Source organism: Poecilia mexicana, unplaced genomic scaffold, assembly GCF_051168715.1.
Source record: "Poecilia mexicana isolate PSO_F unplaced genomic scaffold, ASM5116871v1 scaffold_15, whole genome shotgun sequence".
Lineage (NCBI taxonomy): Eukaryota > Metazoa > Chordata > Actinopteri > Cyprinodontiformes > Poeciliidae > Poecilia > Poecilia mexicana.
In genome coordinates this window covers 30,832,622-30,850,925 of record NW_028263384.1, presented here as the reverse complement: position 1 = coordinate 30,850,925, position 18,304 = coordinate 30,832,622, and the positions used below count along the sequence as shown (strand labels likewise).

Sequence of the window (18,304 nt, the reverse complement as noted above, 5' to 3'; positions counted from 1 at the left end):
AGTAAATATACTTTAGAATATTTCAAATATACGTACATTTGCGTAAGTAAATTTTAAGTATACTAAGTATTAAGTGTACCACATATAAATAAAGTATACTAAAAGTATGCTTGTACCAATTTTGACATAACTTTAAACACCCTTAAATCTAATTGTACCAAAATACACTTTTAAGAAATATATTAAATACTATAAGTGAACAAAATATGTATTTGCTCAAGTAATGATGTGCTTTTAAATATATTTTGTGTATATTTTAAAATATATGCTCAAAACAGATTTATTTTTTAATTCACGTGACGCTTACTTGAAAAGTAAACTATTAAATACAGTGAACCCTCGCTATAACGCGGTTCACCTTCCACGGTCTCGCCGCTTCGCTTTTTGTGTGTGTAGTTTTTTTTCACAGTGGATTGTGTTCCGCTTCCTGATTGGCTAAATAGTCTCCGCTTCTTCTCTACTTCTGTGCCAATAACGTTACGGTATTTAAATATACGTAATACAGCTCGGCAAATTTGGGCATAGTTTTGCCCAGAAAAAACAAAACAAAACAGCGACAACAACTACCGATAACTATGATCTTCTCTCGAATCCTGCGCCACAGGCTTCACAAGAAAAAGACACTGAAGAGCGGAGTCAGTCAGAGGCACAGTGAAATAAGCGAGTCACAATTTGTCCTACTGTACTTCGTATTGACGATTAAAATTGTTATTTTACTGTAGTTATTTATTTGTAAGAAAGTGTTCTATTTGTGAAAATAGGTTTTGTTCTTCGGTTTCAATGTAAAGTATTTAATTATGCTGTATAATAATTGTTAAAAAAAAAATAAAATAAAGGTAACTGCTTAACGGATTTCGCCTATCACGGGTTCTTTTCGGAACGGAACCCCCGCGAAAAACGAGGGTTCACTGTGTACTGAAATTTCAGTATCCTTTAAATTACATCTTGGAGGAACAGAAAGTCCAGAGCAGAGAAAGTCCTGCATGTTTTAGTTCTCTCCCTGGTTTAGCACATCTGCATCAAATGATGGCTCGTTAGTTGGCCTAAGGAGAACATTGACTTGCTGAGGAGGTTGTTGCTAAAACATGCTCGATGTCGGCCCTCGACCGAGGACCGACTTTGGACACTCCTGGTCCAGAGTGAAGCTTACAGACAATGATGGTTCTGGTCAGGCTCTGGTTATCCTTTCCTTTCATACCAGCAGGGGGCAGCTTCACTCTGTCTCCCACTAACGAGAATTACCTTCCATTTATCGCGATATTTGGCTGATGTTTGTCCGTGACGCAGTGACTTTGGGTCAGCTGCCGGGGTTCTGTAGAGACGCTCGGCGTTCACCGGCCGTTTTTTGGGCTGCAGTGACACCGAACCGGTTCGAATCATTTATGACCTCCAAATCCAGACTGCAGAGCAAAGCCACGCGGTGAGTGAAGCTCCAGAGCGGCTATATTTAGCCCGGGAGGGCAGCTGCTAGCCGCGCCACGGAACCGTGGGAGTTTCTGGTGTTTCATAAATGTTTTCTGACTGATTAGAGCTTTTCGGGCGAAACTTGAGCTCAGTGTTTATGTTCCTTGCGCGGCGGAGACACGTGGCCCGGCCTGAACAAGATCTGCTTTGAAAATATGCAGTTTTCCTTTTAACAGGTTGACTAATCAGGTATTCCCCCTCCGGTCTGTCGCATTTTAATCATATTTAATAAAGTTTTATTGAATATTCGGCGCTGATTGTAGTGTCATCTTGCTGAATGTGAGCTGGTAGATGAGCTTCTCCAGGCTCCTAACAGCTGATCGCTGGAGTTAAAACAGCAGGTTAACATTAACATGAACATAGTATGCCGTCAGAGTGGTTGTTTATGACGGGCTAGCAGGTGTTAGCTTGGTGTGACAGAGGGCAGGAGGCAACATGGCGGTCAGTAGGGGGCATAGAGGGGGAACGAGTGGGTGTTCCGGCTTCTCACTGGCCTGCTTTCACCGCCTTCTTCCAGGGAACTGTCCCGAGCCTACAGCTCACCGGCTGATGATGCCTCCCGCCGCTGCGCATTGGCTGTTCCTCGGCCGCAGTGCCCCCCTGTTGGTTTGCTTACCTGTTTTCTGTGTGGCTGTTCCCAGCTGGTCCCGCCCTCCCTCTCAGTGTTTGTGGCGCCTACGTGCTGTTGTACAGACAGTAATGGCGTTCCTTTGAGCTCTCGGTGTGTGAGAGCGTTTAGCGCAGGATATCGCGAGAACAGAAGCGTTCCGTGCGAAGCGGAGCTGTTTTTGTCTTAGAAGGAAAATCAGGTAAGAGTTTAATTCTAGTTGTTTCCAGAACATTTCTGCTCAGATTAAAGATCTCCGGTGAAAGCATAGCGACCCGGTTCCGGTAGGAGGAAGAATTGAGGCCGAACCGGATGGATTTAGAACAGTTTGGCCGAACGGTTGTGCTGCTTCCTTCCGTTTTCAATTCCGAACTTCAGATTGTTACTTTGAAGAACAGTTAAGAACCAGAACCAGGATCAGTTCGAACATGTTAAGTTCGGTCACGTCTGGTAGTTTCTGGTGGATCTAGAGACCAGCTGCTTGTGTTCCAAATGGTTCTGTGTGGTTCTGGAGGCCAGTGAGGGCTGAAGGTGTTTTGGACCCAGAGGAACCAGATGACACCATCAGGTTATCGGCCATCTTGTTGTTTTTATGTTCAGGCTGCTGCTGACCTTTGACCCGCTGCCTGGCTTCACTTCCTCAGGTGTGTGTGTGTGTGTGTGTGTGTGTGTGTGTGTGTGTGTGTGTGTGTGTGTGTGTGTGAGCGAGCTGCTGATGTTGGTGTTCTCTCGCTCTGGTATCTGGACGTTTCCTCCAGAACCAGGAGTTTTGCCGATTCAGCTCTGCTTCCTGCTGACACATCTCTGATTCTTGGTTCCAGGTTGAGTTTCCTCAGAGAGTTCAGAGGTCATGTGAGATGGCAGCTGCAGCAGCATTGATTATTGATCAGTGATCGGTTCTGGATCTGTTTTTTCTGATTCCATCAGTCAGCAGAACCTCTGTGACCTCCATCAGTGTCCTGCCTCTGATTGGCTGAAACCAAACCACCTACCCCATTTAAACCCTGTTCTCCATAGCAACAGACCAGCTTTGGGGTCAGAGGTCAGCCAGCTGCAGAGTGTTTATCAGAAACAGCCTCCAGCTGATCCAGGCTGGCTGCTGATAGGCCCCGCCCACTCTGGTACCACAGGGCCCAGCCCAGACGTGGTTCTGGTGGTTCAGTGGGATGACTGGTGTAATCCCCTTTGGGTTGTGGTTCTGACCTGTTGTGATCCACAGCATAATGGAGCCCATGCTCACAAACAGCTGAGTCAGAGGGGGGCTTTGTTCCAGAACCGGGCCACAGCACTGACCTGCTTCCTCCCACAACCACAGCATGACCCGAACCGGCCAGGTTGGGAGAGCAGATCAGAACCGGGCCAGCTCAGAGAGAGGTTCTATTCAGGTCCGGTTCTGGTTCTGTTCTAGTCCGGATTGGTCCTCTTGTATGGCCACAGATGTCTTAATCAACATTACATAATTTCATAGCAATAAAACACAGAAAACATAAATGTTATAAAACTTAAACATGAACCTGAAACATCATGGCTGGCTGGTAACCATGACAACAGGCTGGCCTTCCAATCAGGAACCAGTTCCAGGTTACGACTTCATCACAGTGACTATTATGGTAAATACACCTTTTACTAGTCTATTATTTACTCTGCAATGACTTCTTACTGAGCCAGTCCACCAGGGGCAATCACCTGTCAAAACTCGTTTTTCCAAGAAAATTAAAGAAAGTGAACTAAGTGAGACAGCTCAAATTGTATAAAAATGTAAATAATTTACCAAAGAGAAACTGAAAATTCCACCAAAGGCTACCGGTGTTCTATCAGATAGCCCTACGCTGTCAGGATAGCATACATGCAGTTAGCAGCATGCCCGCGCATTAAGAAGTCCGACGTCAGTGGAGTTGTCAGTTCAGCATACGCAGCAAGTTATGACGAAAATAAGTCATTAAATTGTTTATAATATCACATAATATAACTAGATAAATATAGATGCGTTGTCGTGGTTTCAAAGTGTATTTAAAGCAGGTCTGGCTGCAGCTGCAGTCAATTACATCACACCGTGTAAAACTCATTAACCTGCTTAACCGCTAAGTCAGGATGCCATACAACTGTTAATAACCAAGTGTATGATGATCTACGTCATGATTCTTTGTTGATGATTAAATAAAATCATATGGTAATGACAGCTATACATGTCTGAGCTAAGGTATGACTATCTGACAACGTATGCTGATCTGACAGAACAGCGGAATCGGGGCGTTTCGCGGCGCCCCGCACAGACAGACTGTAGACCGGGTATCTCTAGTCCGACTCCCGTCCTCTGTTCGCTGGGCCCAGGCCTCTCTCTCCTCTCTGCCCCCTTCCTGTCGGCGATCTCTGCCGCCGTCTGCATGTGGGTCAGAGAGCCGCTGCTGATCGGCGGAGCATCGGGAAGCGGCGCTGGGTTCAGCTGTAACCAAACGGGATCCGGTCATGATTAGTCTGGTTGGTGATGTTCCACTGTGGTCAGTGGGAGAATTTAACTCCTAAATGTGCAGCTATCCAGAGATCAGCAGCATCAGCCGGTGTTTGAAAGAAAGTCAGACCCGACTTTGTGCCACTTTTCTCTGCCGCTCAGGAAGAACGATCCGTTTCTTATTCTTTTAATTCTGCATAATAGACTTACTGAAAGCAGGTTTTTATCGATATTTGCCGTGAAAATAGCTGATAAAGCCTCCAAGTTACTGTGAAGCGTTTTGAGCTTACGTCACTATGACGTCACAGCTACTAGTCGACTTTGACTCGACTTTTATCGTGTTGTAGTCGACTTAAAAAATATGAAGATGTTCGACCCCTACCTTTTACTGTAATAAAGGTAGATTTATCCAGCATGTTGCACATAAAGATGTTCTGTAAAACCTCCAGACCTGACAGGAACCTGCAGCTCCCTGTTTACATAAAGTTCACCATGTTTAATACTGATGTAACACAGCCAGTCATATTTAACAGAGCTGCGTCATGACTGTCCTCTGCTGCTGTTCAGGATGTCTCCAGCGGGGGCAGCAGTGAGCAGCATGAAGCTGTGCCAGGAGGCCCAGGACCAGCTGGAGGACGCCATCGGGTCGGTTCTGAAGGCTGAGCAGCAGCTGAGGGACAACGCCAGAGAGGTCAGTGTCCACCCGACCTGGTTCTGAACCCAGCAGAACCTTTCAGAACCACTCACTGCTGCAGGGTCCTGATAAAGGTTCTGATCATGACTTTGATCTCAATATCATGAGAAAACTTTCAGCTCCCCCGCCCAGTTCTGGTCCAATCAGCTGCCAGAACCGGAGCAGAACCACACAGCTGGCCTGCGGCTGAAGAAGGGAACACAATTGTTTCTGGTTCTGGTTCTGGACCGGGTCAGCTTCTGCTTCTGGTTCTGTTCTCCAGCCACACTTAGTCTATTTCATCCTCCTCATCTTCCTCAGTGCTGACTCAGTCTGGTCAGGTTTGTGGTCCGACCAGAACCAGAACCTCCATGATCCTCTGGCTGAGTCAACAGCTAATCGTAGAGAGAGGGCGGGGTTGGGGCGGGGTTGGGGCGGGGTCAGCCTGACTATAAGCGTCTCCTCGCAGAAGCTCAGCTCCAGCTGTTGGACCCATCTGACCCGTCAGAGGTTCTGCTGGCTGGTTCTGGGTTCTAATTGGAGGAGCCGGGTTCTGTTCTGTTGACCGACCCGGTTCTTTATGCCCTCAGTTCTGTCCTGGCGCCCTGCTGCTGCTGTTTCCACGGTAAAGCCTTTGCTAGCGCCTGGCAGAGCAGTCGTCCCGGTTACAGTGAGGGCAGCCAATCGGCAGCCGGAGCTTCACCTGCGTCTGCTTCACCTGCTCTCCCTCCAGGTGCGGTCGGAGCTGCAGAGCTGCATGAGCCGCCAGCAGGAGGCGCTGCGCTGCAGGGAGGTCTGGCTGCTGGGACAGATAGAGCTGCTGGAGAGCCTCAAGACAGAGACGCTGCAACACCAGCTGCACCAGCTGCACCGGGTAACACACATACACACACACACTCACACACTGGACCTGGTTCTGGTTTTGACCCTGTGGTTCTGGTCCTGCAGCTCAGAGGTCAGTTTGAGGTCATTGCCCATCAGCTGCAGAACAACAACAACAACGACCTGAGCAACCAGCTGACCAGCTGCATGGAGAAGTAGGAACACACACAGACAGACACACACACAGCCGGCTGGTCCTCCTCTGTCCTCTGATGAACGGAGGTGCGTTTGTTTTCTCCTCCTGGCTGTGCAGGTTGGCCTCTCTGAGCCTGGCCCCTGAGGAAACCCCTGAGATGCGTTTCCATGCTGACTCCCGCTCCCTGAGGCAGGCCATCACCTCGTTCGGCAGCATCGCCGCCCAGGTAACACACCGGTCTGTCATGTGATCTGTGGAGGAGTTCTGGTTCTGATCCGGCTTGTTCTGGCGTGCAGGCGGAGGAAGGCGTGGCCTCCTGCAGCCCCGCCCCTCAGAGAGCCCAGATACAGAGCTGTTCACTTGGAGCCAGACAGCATGTGAGTTTGGGTAAAAACTGACTGGTTCTGGTCCTGGTTCTGTTCTGACTGGTTCTGGTTCTGTGTGCAGCAGCTGGAGGCAGCGGCTCTGGGCGATTGGCTGCTGGGGAAATGTCCAGCTAGCAGCAGCTCTCTAATTGGTTACCAGGCCAGTAAAAACCCTCAGGATTGGCTGCTGAAGCAGAAGGAGACCAAGGTGAGCAGAACACCATCAGAGCCAGAACCTGTTGGTTCTGGTGGACCACCAATCAGCCGACTCCTGGTCTATAAAAACCTGTAGTTTGGGTTCTGTTTGATCTGTTGGTTCTGGTGGCCAGAGCCTGACCTGATGTGGTTGTTGTTTGGCAGACTTCCTGTCCCGTCATAGCCTCCATGGACTTCCTGAAGGCCTGGGGCCAGCTGATGGACCTGGAGGCGTGGCTCCTGAAGGACCAGAACCAGAACCAGGTGGGCAGGGAGCGAGCCAGCAGCAGCTGCAGCTCCTCCTTCTCCATTGAGAAGATCGATGAGTCAGAGCTGAGCGAGGAGGAGCTGAGCGACTGGCTGGTGACGCCGCCCACTGTTGCCATGGCAATGAGTGACGGCGAGCGCTGGCGGCGCGTGCTGAGGCCCTTCCAGGAGGACTGGGCCTCCAGCGACTGGCTGGCCGGCCGCGGCACCACCGACTGCTCCTCCTGCCGCCAGACCGGCCGCACTATGGAGATCGAGAACCTGGGCCAGCTGCGGTGCCTGAAGACTCCGCCCAGCCCAGCCCCCGGCCCCGCCCCCAACCTGGAGCTGTGGCTGCAGCAGGTGGCGCCACTGAGGCAGACCTGCAGGGCCAACGAGACGTGCTCCTCCTACGGCGACTGCGTCTGCGAGGAGAACTGTGGGAAGGAGGCGCTGAGCCGCTGGCTGCTGCAGCAGGAGGGCCGGGACAAGAACGGCGTACCTGTGGACAAAAACGCCCCGCCCTGCGCCACATCTGCTGTCAAGAACGCCCCGCCCACCGGCTTCCACAGGCAGCAGGAGCAGAAGGTATGAGCCAATCAGGTGACAGCTGCTGCTGTCGGCCAAGGATGGAGGCGCTAACGCTTCTCTGCTGCAGGTTCAGGCCATCCTGGAGGCCTGGCTCCACCCAGGAGCAGCCGAGGAGAACCTGAGGACGAGCCACGCCTCCCAGAACCAGACCGGCTCCCCGTTCCAGCGCCCCCTACAGGCCGACCTGTGGGTGCTGCCAGAATCAGCCTCCAGAGGAGCAGGAGGCGTGGCCAAAGAGGAGGAGGAGGAGGATAAGTGGCTGCTGAAGAAGAGGAGCCAGGCTCAGGTAGGTTAGACTGGCTCAGACCGGTTTAAACTGCTTTAGACTGGTTTGAAACCAGTACCATCCAGCCTGGTTAATTGTACTTCCTGTTTCCTGTCCAGGAGCGCCTGGGTCTTCCTGCCGTCTGTGAGCTTTTCTCCTGCATGAAGATGGGCGGAGACAAAGAAAAATGGCTGCACAGCGCTGCTGTTCAGGTGAGTTACCTGCTGCTGATCGGACCGCCTGATTGGCTCGCCTAAAACAGCCTCTTCCTGTTTGCCTCCAGATGTGACCACATGGTAATGAAGAGGATCTTTCTTCTTCTTTCTCTTCTGGAAGTCACTTTATCGCTGATGATCACGCACAGCGCCATCGATCACATGACCGCCTTCTTCCTGTGACATCACCACCCTGAAGCGCCACCGCCCTCGTCCAATCAGCAGACTGGACCGGAGCTGAAACTTGCCACTTTACTTGATATTGATTAGTGATGTCATCAGTCAGTGTAGCCAATCCCTGAATGTTTGAGCTTGTAGCCAATGGGAGCGTCCGTCTCCACAGGACGGGGGGAGGGGGGTGGGCTTTACTTTTAGGTTTAATTTGAATCTTTTATCGTTTTCTCTGCTGACCTCAACAGCTGCTAGGAGGAACTCAGTTTCCCAGCATGCTCAGTGAGTCACGTCAGCACTGATTGGTGCTTTGTCCTGATTGGGGGCGGGGCTTGATGTCATTTATTTTCTGCAGTAATAAAAAATGCTGACATCACTGTGTGTGTGACATAATTATAAAAGACAACCAGCCAATTAACATCCTGCATGTGAACATGTAGAAACAATCTGATTGGATGTGAGAAAGGCCATAAGGCCTCTGATTAGTTGGTTCCACTTACTGGTGCTGTGGGTCAGATGGAACCAACTGGGTTTCCTTCCATATAAAACCAGCCAGCACATCAACTGGACCTTTTTCTGTCTGGTTCTGTTTCAGAGTTCTGAACATGAATTGGACCTGTAATGTACCCATGTGATTCTGCTGCTGTTACCCGGTTCTGGATGACCAGAATGAAACCAGAACTCTTGAAGATCCTCAGGAGCGCCAACCATGATGAGCTCTGGAAGTTCTGGAGACTCGGTTCAGGTTCTGGCCCAGCTCCACCCTGCTACTGATAAACTTCCTGTTTAGCGGCCAGTCTGGCCACGCCCACCAGCTGGACGCTGCTGATAAATATGTGATGATGTCACTGCATCAGCAGAGGATCCCTGGGGTCTCCTACCCACAGCAGCAGGGCTTTCCGTCTGACTCGGAGTCAGCAGGCGGCTCACCTGCTGCTCCTCTCAGCTGGGGAAAAGCCTTTCCAAGCAGCTGCTGGGATGTTCTGGACTTTTATTGTGGAATTCCCCTGTCCTGCAGCTGCTTCCTGTTTGGGGAAGGTGGTTCATTTCTCAGCGGGACAGACGGCTCCCCCTGCTGACCGCTGAGAGCCACTGCAGCGGCCTTACCCAGACGCGGTTACCATGGTGACACCACAGGTCCAGTACCACAGGGCCGTTTCTCAATACTAAAGTACACCAGGACGTTCTTGTGTTCTTGGTGTTATGACTAAGTAATGAACACAACCAGAATAAAGTTAATTAATATTTATTGTTGCACCAAGAGGGTTTTCCGTTAACTTTATCCTTTCGTTGTCAATCCCATAATGTTCAACCACTTCAGGCGGACAAACCCGCATAAACCTCTACAATGTTCACTGCAAAATGATCACGTACAATCCAAACTCAAGATCACACCAAACAGGATCGGGTCTCAGATATTTAAAATTAACAGCGACATGGAATTTGTGTTTTTCCGGGAAGTGACCCAAAGACAAACACAAAATAAATGGAAAGTTGTTAGCCAGCCCTCACAAGTACTGAGGGGAGACAAACCATTCAAAACTGGGTGGACTAACAAAAAAGAAAACCAAACTCTAAAAGGACAGCAGGAAGCAGTGATATAACTATAAAAACTGAAATATAAAAACTACTAAATGCTTATTAAATAACTTTAATCAAATCAATCTAGAACACATTAAAAACACTGCATACCTGCATCGCATTAACCAGCACTCTAAAGTCAAACTTGAAGGAGCTGGTGCAGCCCTCCCAAATAAAAATCAATATAAAAAACGAAAACATACAATTCAACCTGATTAAAAGACAAATGTAGAAAGCCTAGCTGAGGTGTCGAACAACCACACACCCAGGTAACGGCGCCACCGGAACGTGACTAGTAGTATAAAAACACCACATCAGCACAGACTTATTTGAGAGGATCAATGTAAAACAGTTTTCCTGCAAACAGTGGAACGCGTGGGCCCAACCAGGGCCGGCCCAAAGTATAAGCAAACTAAGCAGCTGCAAGGGCCCCCCTCAGTGGAACAGATTTTTTTTTAGTAATACTTTCTGTCATTATATCAAAAACACACCATTTCACTGATAACGTTTTTGCAATAATATATATTTGACAATGTATGTAGAAATCATTATTTTATTGATAGAAAGAAAAAACTAAATTGCTCTTGGGGCCCCTGGTGGCCGCGGTAGGTACCGCACGCTCCGCCGGTACCATGAGCTGCAATGAGCATCCAAACGTCCAAAGCTCCGGTCAGAAGCTAAGTTAGCAAAACAATGTCTCAGAAAAGGACTTATCCTTCAGGGAGGGAGAGAAGAAGGAGGAAGAGCAGAAAACAGCCCAGATAAAGGTTTGTTTTAATGAACCTTGGTGATGTAAAGATTAGCAAAGCTGCTAGTAGAAATTAGCCTGATAGCGACCTGGACCGGTCCAGTTCAACAGCCAGACATTTATGCTAGGCTCTCTGTGTGAAACCGAGTTTAAACTTTAAATGAGGTGATTCTCAGCTCTTTATATTTCTGAGGTAGTTTTGGCTTCAAAGCGCCGAGTTTGATCACAGCCGCTGTAGTTTCTGAACGTTCAATAAACGACAAACTTGGACTAATGACCTCGTTAGTTTACAAGTATACGTCATTTACAACAAATGTCAAACACGGTAAATATGTTTCATTAAGCATTTAACAAATGGCTTCTACCACGATAATACTGCGAAATTTAATTAATTGTCTAATATTTAAAACTAGTTCGCTGCTCTCTGGCATCTCACTTTGAGCTCAGAGTCTGAGAGGCTTTTCCTTTATCAAACTTTTTTTTGCCTCTTATTTAATGGAAATATTGATGTTGATGAGATTTTCTCTAAAATTAAAACCTTTTTCAACCTTAAAGCTCCACTGTTGAAAATGAGGCTCTAACATTCACAAATGACATTGAAATCCAGTCCAACATCTGGTTTGAGGTGATTCCTCTGGATCCTGCTGGAGGAAAAACATCCCAACTTCAGAAGATGAGCTTTAACCTCACAGAGCTCTGAGGTTCCTCCTGTCAGGGTGAGGAGGAGCCATGTTGGGAAGATGAAGCTGCAGGATCTTCAGAACAAACAGGTCATGATGCTGGGCTGCTGATCATCCCTCTGTCTGGACACAGGATCAATAGAACCAGTTTAAAAGATAAAATGAATGGTTATATGCCAGACATGGAAAACTGGATGACTCCATGATGTTCAGGATTTAGGTCTCCTGGCATCTCAAGGTTCAACATGGCAGCCAGTGGGCTGAAGGAGATACAGCTTTACTTTGTAGCAATTCAAGAGCTACCAGCCTTTATCACTTCACAAAAAACATTAATCAGCACAGAAACTGCAAAGTGCACGAAGAAGCAATATACATATATATATATATATATATATATATGTATATATATATATATATGTAATAAAAATTCCCTTCTCACCCTGTGCAGGGGGTCTCTCTCTACCAGAGGCCTGGGAGCTTGAGGGTTCCTCCAGTATCTACCTACACACTATATACACACAGTTTTGTCATAGGACCCCCAAGAATGTAAAACTACTTTCACCCCTGCTAGTCAAAGCAGCCGTTGTTGGGCCTTCCCTCCTCGGAAAAGCCCTGCCCATCCCAAAGTACTGCTCAACCCACTGAACACAGACCGACCAGAACCAGAACCAGGCTGAAACCACAGCCCACAGTTTTAAAAACATTTTTTCATAGCAAAATGTTTGTTTTAATAAGCATCTGAATGAGTGATTTGACTTTATTGATTTGAGTCAAACAAGTTCAGAGAAAACTCAGCAGATATAAGACTGGCAGTAGAAAAGAAGAAATAAAACCTTAAAATGAGCTGAAATATGAGGAACTGAAAAGCAGAAATGAAACATCAGCAGCAGGAGAAACTGAGACTTTAAACATCAGCATTAGTAATGGTTCTAAAACGGTTTAAAACATTTAGATGCAGGAAAAACGGATATTTACATCAAATCATAAAAATAGTTAAGCTTGTGACGTCACAGCGTAAAGCTTCGCGATATCTCGCGAGTTTTGAACGCAAACTTTCAGCTGTAACTCCTCCTGCCAATCAGAGGGAGGCTGCGCAGCGGCTTGACCAATGAGAGTCAGTTCTCTGCGGTGCGCCGCCTCTGCGCCGCAGCGTCTCATTGACTTTAGCTGGAGGCGTGCCGCCCCTTCGCCGCGGCAGCGTCGGCTCCGCCACTATGCGGCCGCTCCTCGGCTGAGATGTGACAGAGGTGCGGCAGGAACCACCGACTCCGAACAGAACCCGGAACCGAACCAGCAGGACAAAACCGGTCCGGCTCGAATCGTAAGTGGGAATTGGGTCCGGAAGCGGCGCGGCGGTTTGGCGCCAAGGAGCGCGGTAGGAAATGTGCGGGAGGAGCCGCGGTGCGGCAGGTCGCCGGGGTTCGGAACCGAGAACCAGCCGGAATCTAAGCGAGGCGAGGCTCCCCGCAGCTCCATCCGGCCGGAAGCTCCTTGAAGCTCGGTCTGGTACCGGCAGAGGTTCTGGCACCGCGCGGCGCGCTGACGCTGCTGCGGAAAACCCGCCACAGGCCCAAATATTTACCGCGCTGCTTCTCTTCCTCCTCCCCTTCCTCTCTGCCCTCTAGGCTCCCATCCTGCCGTTTCTTCATCATGTCCATCCAGCCGCCTCTTCTTCCTCAGAGATGAACCTGCTGGTGTCCAGGTGAGGCCAGGAGACAGGAAGTGATGTCACACAGCAGGTGAAGTTGTGGCTTCACTCCATCCATTGGCCCATTCCAAAAGGACCGACCAATCACAACTGCAGTACCAGCAGCGAATCTGGTTTAACTCAGGATTAACTCTAGTTTAAGAATAAACAGAATAAAATGAAATGGAACAACCTCTTCTTGTCTCTCAGTGGACAAATGGAGGAAACTCCTCAGTTCTGATGTTTGGATGTTGAGCTGGTTCTGGTCCGGTTGGACCTTAGACAATAGAACCTACTTTCTCCTGGACTCACCTGAACTACAGAGATGCAGGTCAAGGTCAGGTCAGGGTCCTGACCTAGCCTGCTTCCACTCAGACATGCCATCAGGACGTCACTGTCCTCTCCTCATTGGTTGCTGGAGTTTCACATGATTAGGCCTGAACCGTCATCCTCCTCTTTGATTGGCTGCGCCACCAGCTTCCTGGCTGAATACTTGCCAATCAGATGCTTGCAGTCGCACCAGTGCAATCTTTTTTTCCAGTGACCTTCGACCTACTCCTCCTACTGTCTGTCTTAAAATTTTTTATCTTATTTTCGCAGCATTTTTTTTAAATGTAATGTATATGTGTGACCTGTAGAGGGCAGCAGAGTGAGCAAAGGAGGCAGGTCAACTTTAAAGTTTTCATGAATGTTTTAAAAAAATTATTTGTAGTTTTTATACAATTTTAAAACTTATTATGATTTATGTTCTACACACTGATCTAATTTTTGACAAAATGTAATTTTTCTTTGTGTAGTTATTTTTTTATATATAATTTTCTTTAGTTATTTTTGACATTTTGTTGGATTCAGTTTTACATTATTAAACTGATTTCTGACGTCATGTTCAATGTTTTCTTTTTTTAACATCTATTTGAAGGTTGTGTTCATATTTTATATTATTTAGTTACTAAATGTTTTTTTATTTTAACTCTAACACATTTACTACATGAAACCGGTAGTGAGCTCATACATTTTTTTTATTTGTACATTTTAATGTTATTTTTTAATTGCTGAACGCGGAAGCGTCGCCATGATATTTTTTCCACCTCTGTAATGTTTGTAACTTGACTGCTCTTATTTTGAAGGGCCGTCTTCCGGTCGTCTCGACCATTTAATCCTTCCTCTCGGAGCTCCGTGTCCCGGCGGCGGCTTCCTGTTATTGTCACGGCCCGCTCCGGTGGATTTCACTGATTAACGGCTGGATCTTGGTGAGTAACCGAATCCCGGCCCGGTTCTGGTACTTCTGCGATGAGCTCCGGGTTTTTATTCTGACAGTTCCCGCCGGGAAGGAGAGCAGCTGGTCCTGCTTCCTGACAGCCGCCCGGCCCCGGAACTTCTCTGAGAAAAACGCCGGTTTTACTCCTGCGAGCCGGGCGGTCCACAGCAGCGTTTTTAGCTGCGGGTCGTGATGTTTCCAGAACCACGACGGTGTGGGGTTCGGTTCGGCTTCCGGACGGCAACCATAAAATGTTGCAGCGAGAACCAAATTAAGCTTTAATGAGAGAAGTCAGGCGGCTGGCGCCCTCTGTCGGCCACCCAGTGAACAACAGGAAGTCAGGAACCTCTGGGAGGAGTTTAATAAAAAATACTGAGTGAAATAAACTGATCCGAGGCCAGATCTATTTATCTAGATTTGATCTCAGACCAGATCTGTTTATCTAGAATTGATCTGGAACCTTGCCTTTATACTGAGGAAGAAAACTTGGTTTAATTTAATCATCTAAACAGAGTCCAGGTCAGTACTAGTTATCTGTCAACCCATTCAGGGCCAAATCATTATCCTAACTGGTTAAACTGGAAGCCCAGCAGGTCCTTACAGGATTCACTCCTCCTGGCCAGCAGGGGGTGACAATCCCTTTCATGGAATCATTAACTTTACAACAATTCCTCATACAGTGCCTGCATGTAGCAACAGTAGAGAGTAAAAATTCCCCTTTAACAGGAAGAAACCTCCAGCAGAACCAGAACCAGGCTCATGTGACCTGACTGACTAGAGGCAGGTTCTAGATCAGGGCCCAGGATAGTCGGTGTTTTTCCATTGCGACACTTGAAAAAGAATGAAACTAAACAATCAGAGCAATATTTCATCATTTGATATATTAAGTGAGCCAAAGAGCCTCTTGTGTCTCCAGAGATCCAGGCTGCAGATCCCTGGCAGATGGAAAGTCTGATCCTATCTCCATACAGCAGCTAAATGTGCAGCACTAGAATTTTTAATTCATTGTTAAAGTAAAATTGTGAAGGTTAAAAAAGTCCACCACTGATTATTAACATAAGACATTTATTTAGTATAACTCCTGCCGTGTCTAGGCAACAGCGACAACAGCGTCGGTCCGTAGCGTTCAGGGGTCCTTCAGCTCCCGCCACGAGAATTTAGCTGACCTAAATATTTCCTGTGTTTTATTTTGATCATTATAGTTATAATTTATGTTTATGTGTGTGATAGGCGAGTCTATCAGACATCTATAGAAATACGGAACAAATCGTGTCCCATACAGGTTCAATACGGGACGACTCCGTATTTTACGGGACGGGTGGCAAAAGTTGTTGGATTGGATTATTTCTGATGTTCATGAAAGTAGAACCAGCAGGAGAGGGAGAGCGATTAGGTGATGGCAGCATCATGTCAGCCGCCTCCAGGAAGGAATCAGCCAATCAGAACACAGAGCAGGTGGATCTGCCATGGAGAGAAAATGACAGCAAAAGGTGCAAACTGGAGAGTAGTAGAAGAAGAAAGAGAGGAGGAGTGGCCAGTTTGTCCCACAGCAGCCGGTAGCATCATGACTACAGGAGGAGCTCAGGATGACCCCGGCCACAGAACACACTGAGGTTCTGGTGGGTCTGTCTGTGCTGGATGGAACCAGAACCGGGCTGTCAGCTCAGCTGGTTCTGGCCGGTTGTCACCAGGCAGAGTGTTTCTCTCCATGATCTGACCCCGTGACCCCTGCTCTTTCTCCTCAGGTCAGCTCCTCTTCCTCACCGCCTGCGGGATGGAGGACTCGGAGACGGAGCTGACGGTGTCGGAGTCGGACGCCCTGGGCGCGGACTTCATCACGGTGGAGCTGGACACGCAGCCCATCGAGTACGTGGTGAAGTGGGCCGAGGTCGGCTCCAAGTTCACCATCTCCTGCGTGAAGAAGGACTCGGACGAGGCGGAGGAGCTGACGGCGGAGCCGCTGAAGATCGAGGCGGACGAGGCCTTCTTCGCGCCCTACGAGGAGGTGTTCCCCTGCGAGGTGACGGAGCAGAGCGTGGAGATCAAGACGGACTCGGACGAGGAGGACGAGGACGCCGAGGAGACGCGGCTGCTGCTGGAGGCCGGCGGCGGCGCGCCGGACGGTGAGGCGGACCTGGACCGGGACTACTACGAACCGGAGGGCCGGCAGTACCGCTGCAGCTACTGCGGGAAGCGCTACAGCCACGCCTCCAGCCTTTACCGGCACCAGCAGACCCACACGGGCCGGACCGGGCCGCCGCCGGCCACCAAGAGAACCCTGGAGCCGTCGCATCCTGACGCCCGCTACGCCTGTCCGCACTGCGGCATGAGCTTCAAGGGCAGCAGGTGAGCCAAAGGTTCTGCTGGGGTGGGAAGCGGGCCGGGTCCGGTACCGGGACGATATCCGTCCCTTTAGTTCTGACCCATTCTGTCTCCACAGGATGCTGGGCAGCCACCTGCGGCTGCATGGGAAGCGGCGCATCCACCCCTGCAACATCTGTGGGAAGGAGTTCAACCACAGCTCCAGCCTGTCGCGCCATCGCCTCGTCCACAAGAAGGGCAAGGGCGGGGCCAGGGAGGCGGAGCCCGCCGCCGCCCTGCGCCACAAGGCTGTCGCCAGGAACAAGAAGCCCCGTAAGGCGAGCGGCGGCGCGGTGCCGGGCCCGGCGGCAGCGCCGGACCGGTTCTACGCCTGCCCGCAGTGCGACCTGAGCTTCCGGACGTCCACCCAGCTGTCCAAGCACCAGGTGAGCCACGTGAAGGAGCTGCTGGACAGCTACACGCCCGGCAAGGAGAACCTGGGCGAGAGCTCGTCCGACCTCAAGATCCGCCTCAAGCTCTGCTCCCGCGACAAGCCCAACTTCTACACCCTGTGCAAGAAGAACCGCCGCCGCCGCGGGGGGCGGCCCCCCCGCAGGGCCGCCGATGACCCGGAGGCCGGCGCCGGGGAGCCGGGCGGCCGCCGCCACACCTGCGACCTCTGCGGGAAGAGCTTCAGCCACGCCTCCAGGCTGGTGCGGCACCAGCAGACTCACGGCGCCGGCCCGGGGAAGCCCGTCCTCGCCAAGCCGGGCCTGGCCACCGCCAAGTCCAAGACCTACGTGTGCGCGGCGTGCAACAAGACCTTCATGCACTCCTCCAGCTTCTCCCGCCACAAGAAGGCGCACCTGCAGGCCGCCCACCTGCAGGCCGCCGCCCTGAGCCGCAGCCCGCCCCTGGTGGACGAGACCGCCCCGCTGGAGTCCGACTCCGAGTGAGGGTCGCTCCGACCCGGACCCGTTCTGGGTTGGTTCTGGACCGGCGTCGACCGGTTCCGGACCGGTTCTGGGACCAGTTATGGTCAGAGTGAGAAATGTTCTGGACCCGTTGGGATTCTAGTTCTCCAGGTTTCAGGAACTGGAACTGGTTCTGTGTAGATAGCAGCAGGAGGACCATATATGGGCGCGTGTCGGCCGTTTCCATATATGGTCAGAAGGGACCGTTAGCTTCCTGCGCCGCTGAACGGGCTTACAGGCGATCCACCTGTTCTGGTCCCGCCCCCTGCCCCGCCCCCTCCTCAAACAGTCCCAGAGCATCATGGGAAATGGAGTCAAAGCCAGCAGACTCTTCAGTGAACTGACTGCTGATTGGACGGTTCAAATGAAACCTGTGAAATTGGTTATTGATCAGTGATCGGCTCCAACGGATAATCTGTCACCAACATAAAAGCGTTTCCTGTGGATGCCCCGCCCCTTTCACTCTGTGTTTCTGCTCGACACTTTGAGTTTTGTGTGAATTGGAGTTAATTTAATGGTGATTTATTTATAAATGTGTGGGCGCCCCCCACCTCCTGTAGAAGATAAGCAGCACTTGATGCCCCGCCCCTTAATGCCCCCTGCCCCCCATCGTGTTGGTTTGTTTGGGTTTGGTTCTGCAGATAGAAAGAACAACGTTCCTCATTGTACTAGAATAAACCTGTTCAGCTGTTCTGTCGCCATTTTCTAATAAATATTAAAACAACTTCCTGTCTGCTTCCACTTCCTGTTGCACCAAGTAGGCTCTAAATTTGAAGGGTCACATTCTGAGCCAGGGGTTCTGATGGATCATAACCA

The 18,304-nt window shown here is 49.8% G+C and overlaps 2 protein-coding genes across 8 annotated transcripts; both read left to right on the top strand.

The window, feature by feature from the left end:
• Nucleotides 1-1,262: 1,262 nt before the first annotated feature.
• On the top strand, nt 1,263-8,635 carry ncoa4 (nuclear receptor coactivator 4). 7 transcript variants are annotated; one of them, XM_088013411.1, is made up of 11 exons: nt 1,263-1,420; nt 5,088-5,211; nt 5,927-6,067; nt 6,142-6,230; nt 6,329-6,437; nt 6,508-6,588; nt 6,662-6,784; nt 6,937-7,605; nt 7,676-7,894; nt 7,993-8,085; nt 8,136-8,635. In XM_088013411.1, the coding sequence occupies exons 1-11, from the start codon at nt 1,269-1,271 to the stop codon at nt 8,160-8,162; spliced, it is 1,827 nt and encodes a 608-aa protein (XP_087869537.1). In that variant the 5' UTR covers nt 1,263-1,268; the 3' UTR covers nt 8,163-8,635. The 7 variants fall into 7 exon arrangements, with proteins under 7 accessions (XP_087869537.1, XP_014831188.2, XP_087869536.1 ...); XM_014975702.2 differs by having other exon boundaries at nt 6,659-6,784; nt 8,157-8,635; XM_088013410.1 differs by having other exon boundaries at nt 6,659-6,784.
• A 3,822-nt stretch (nt 8,636-12,457) lies between these two features.
• On the top strand, nt 12,458-18,212 carry LOC106909353 (zinc finger protein 646). The gene is made up of 4 exons (XM_014975705.2): nt 12,458-12,589; nt 14,083-14,205; nt 15,959-16,559; nt 16,654-18,212. The coding sequence occupies exons 3-4, from the start codon at nt 15,988-15,990 to the stop codon at nt 17,468-17,470; spliced, it is 1,389 nt and encodes a 462-aa protein (XP_014831191.1). The 5' UTR covers nt 12,458-12,589; nt 14,083-14,205; nt 15,959-15,987; the 3' UTR covers nt 17,471-18,212.
• Nucleotides 18,213-18,304: the final 92 nt, after the last annotated feature.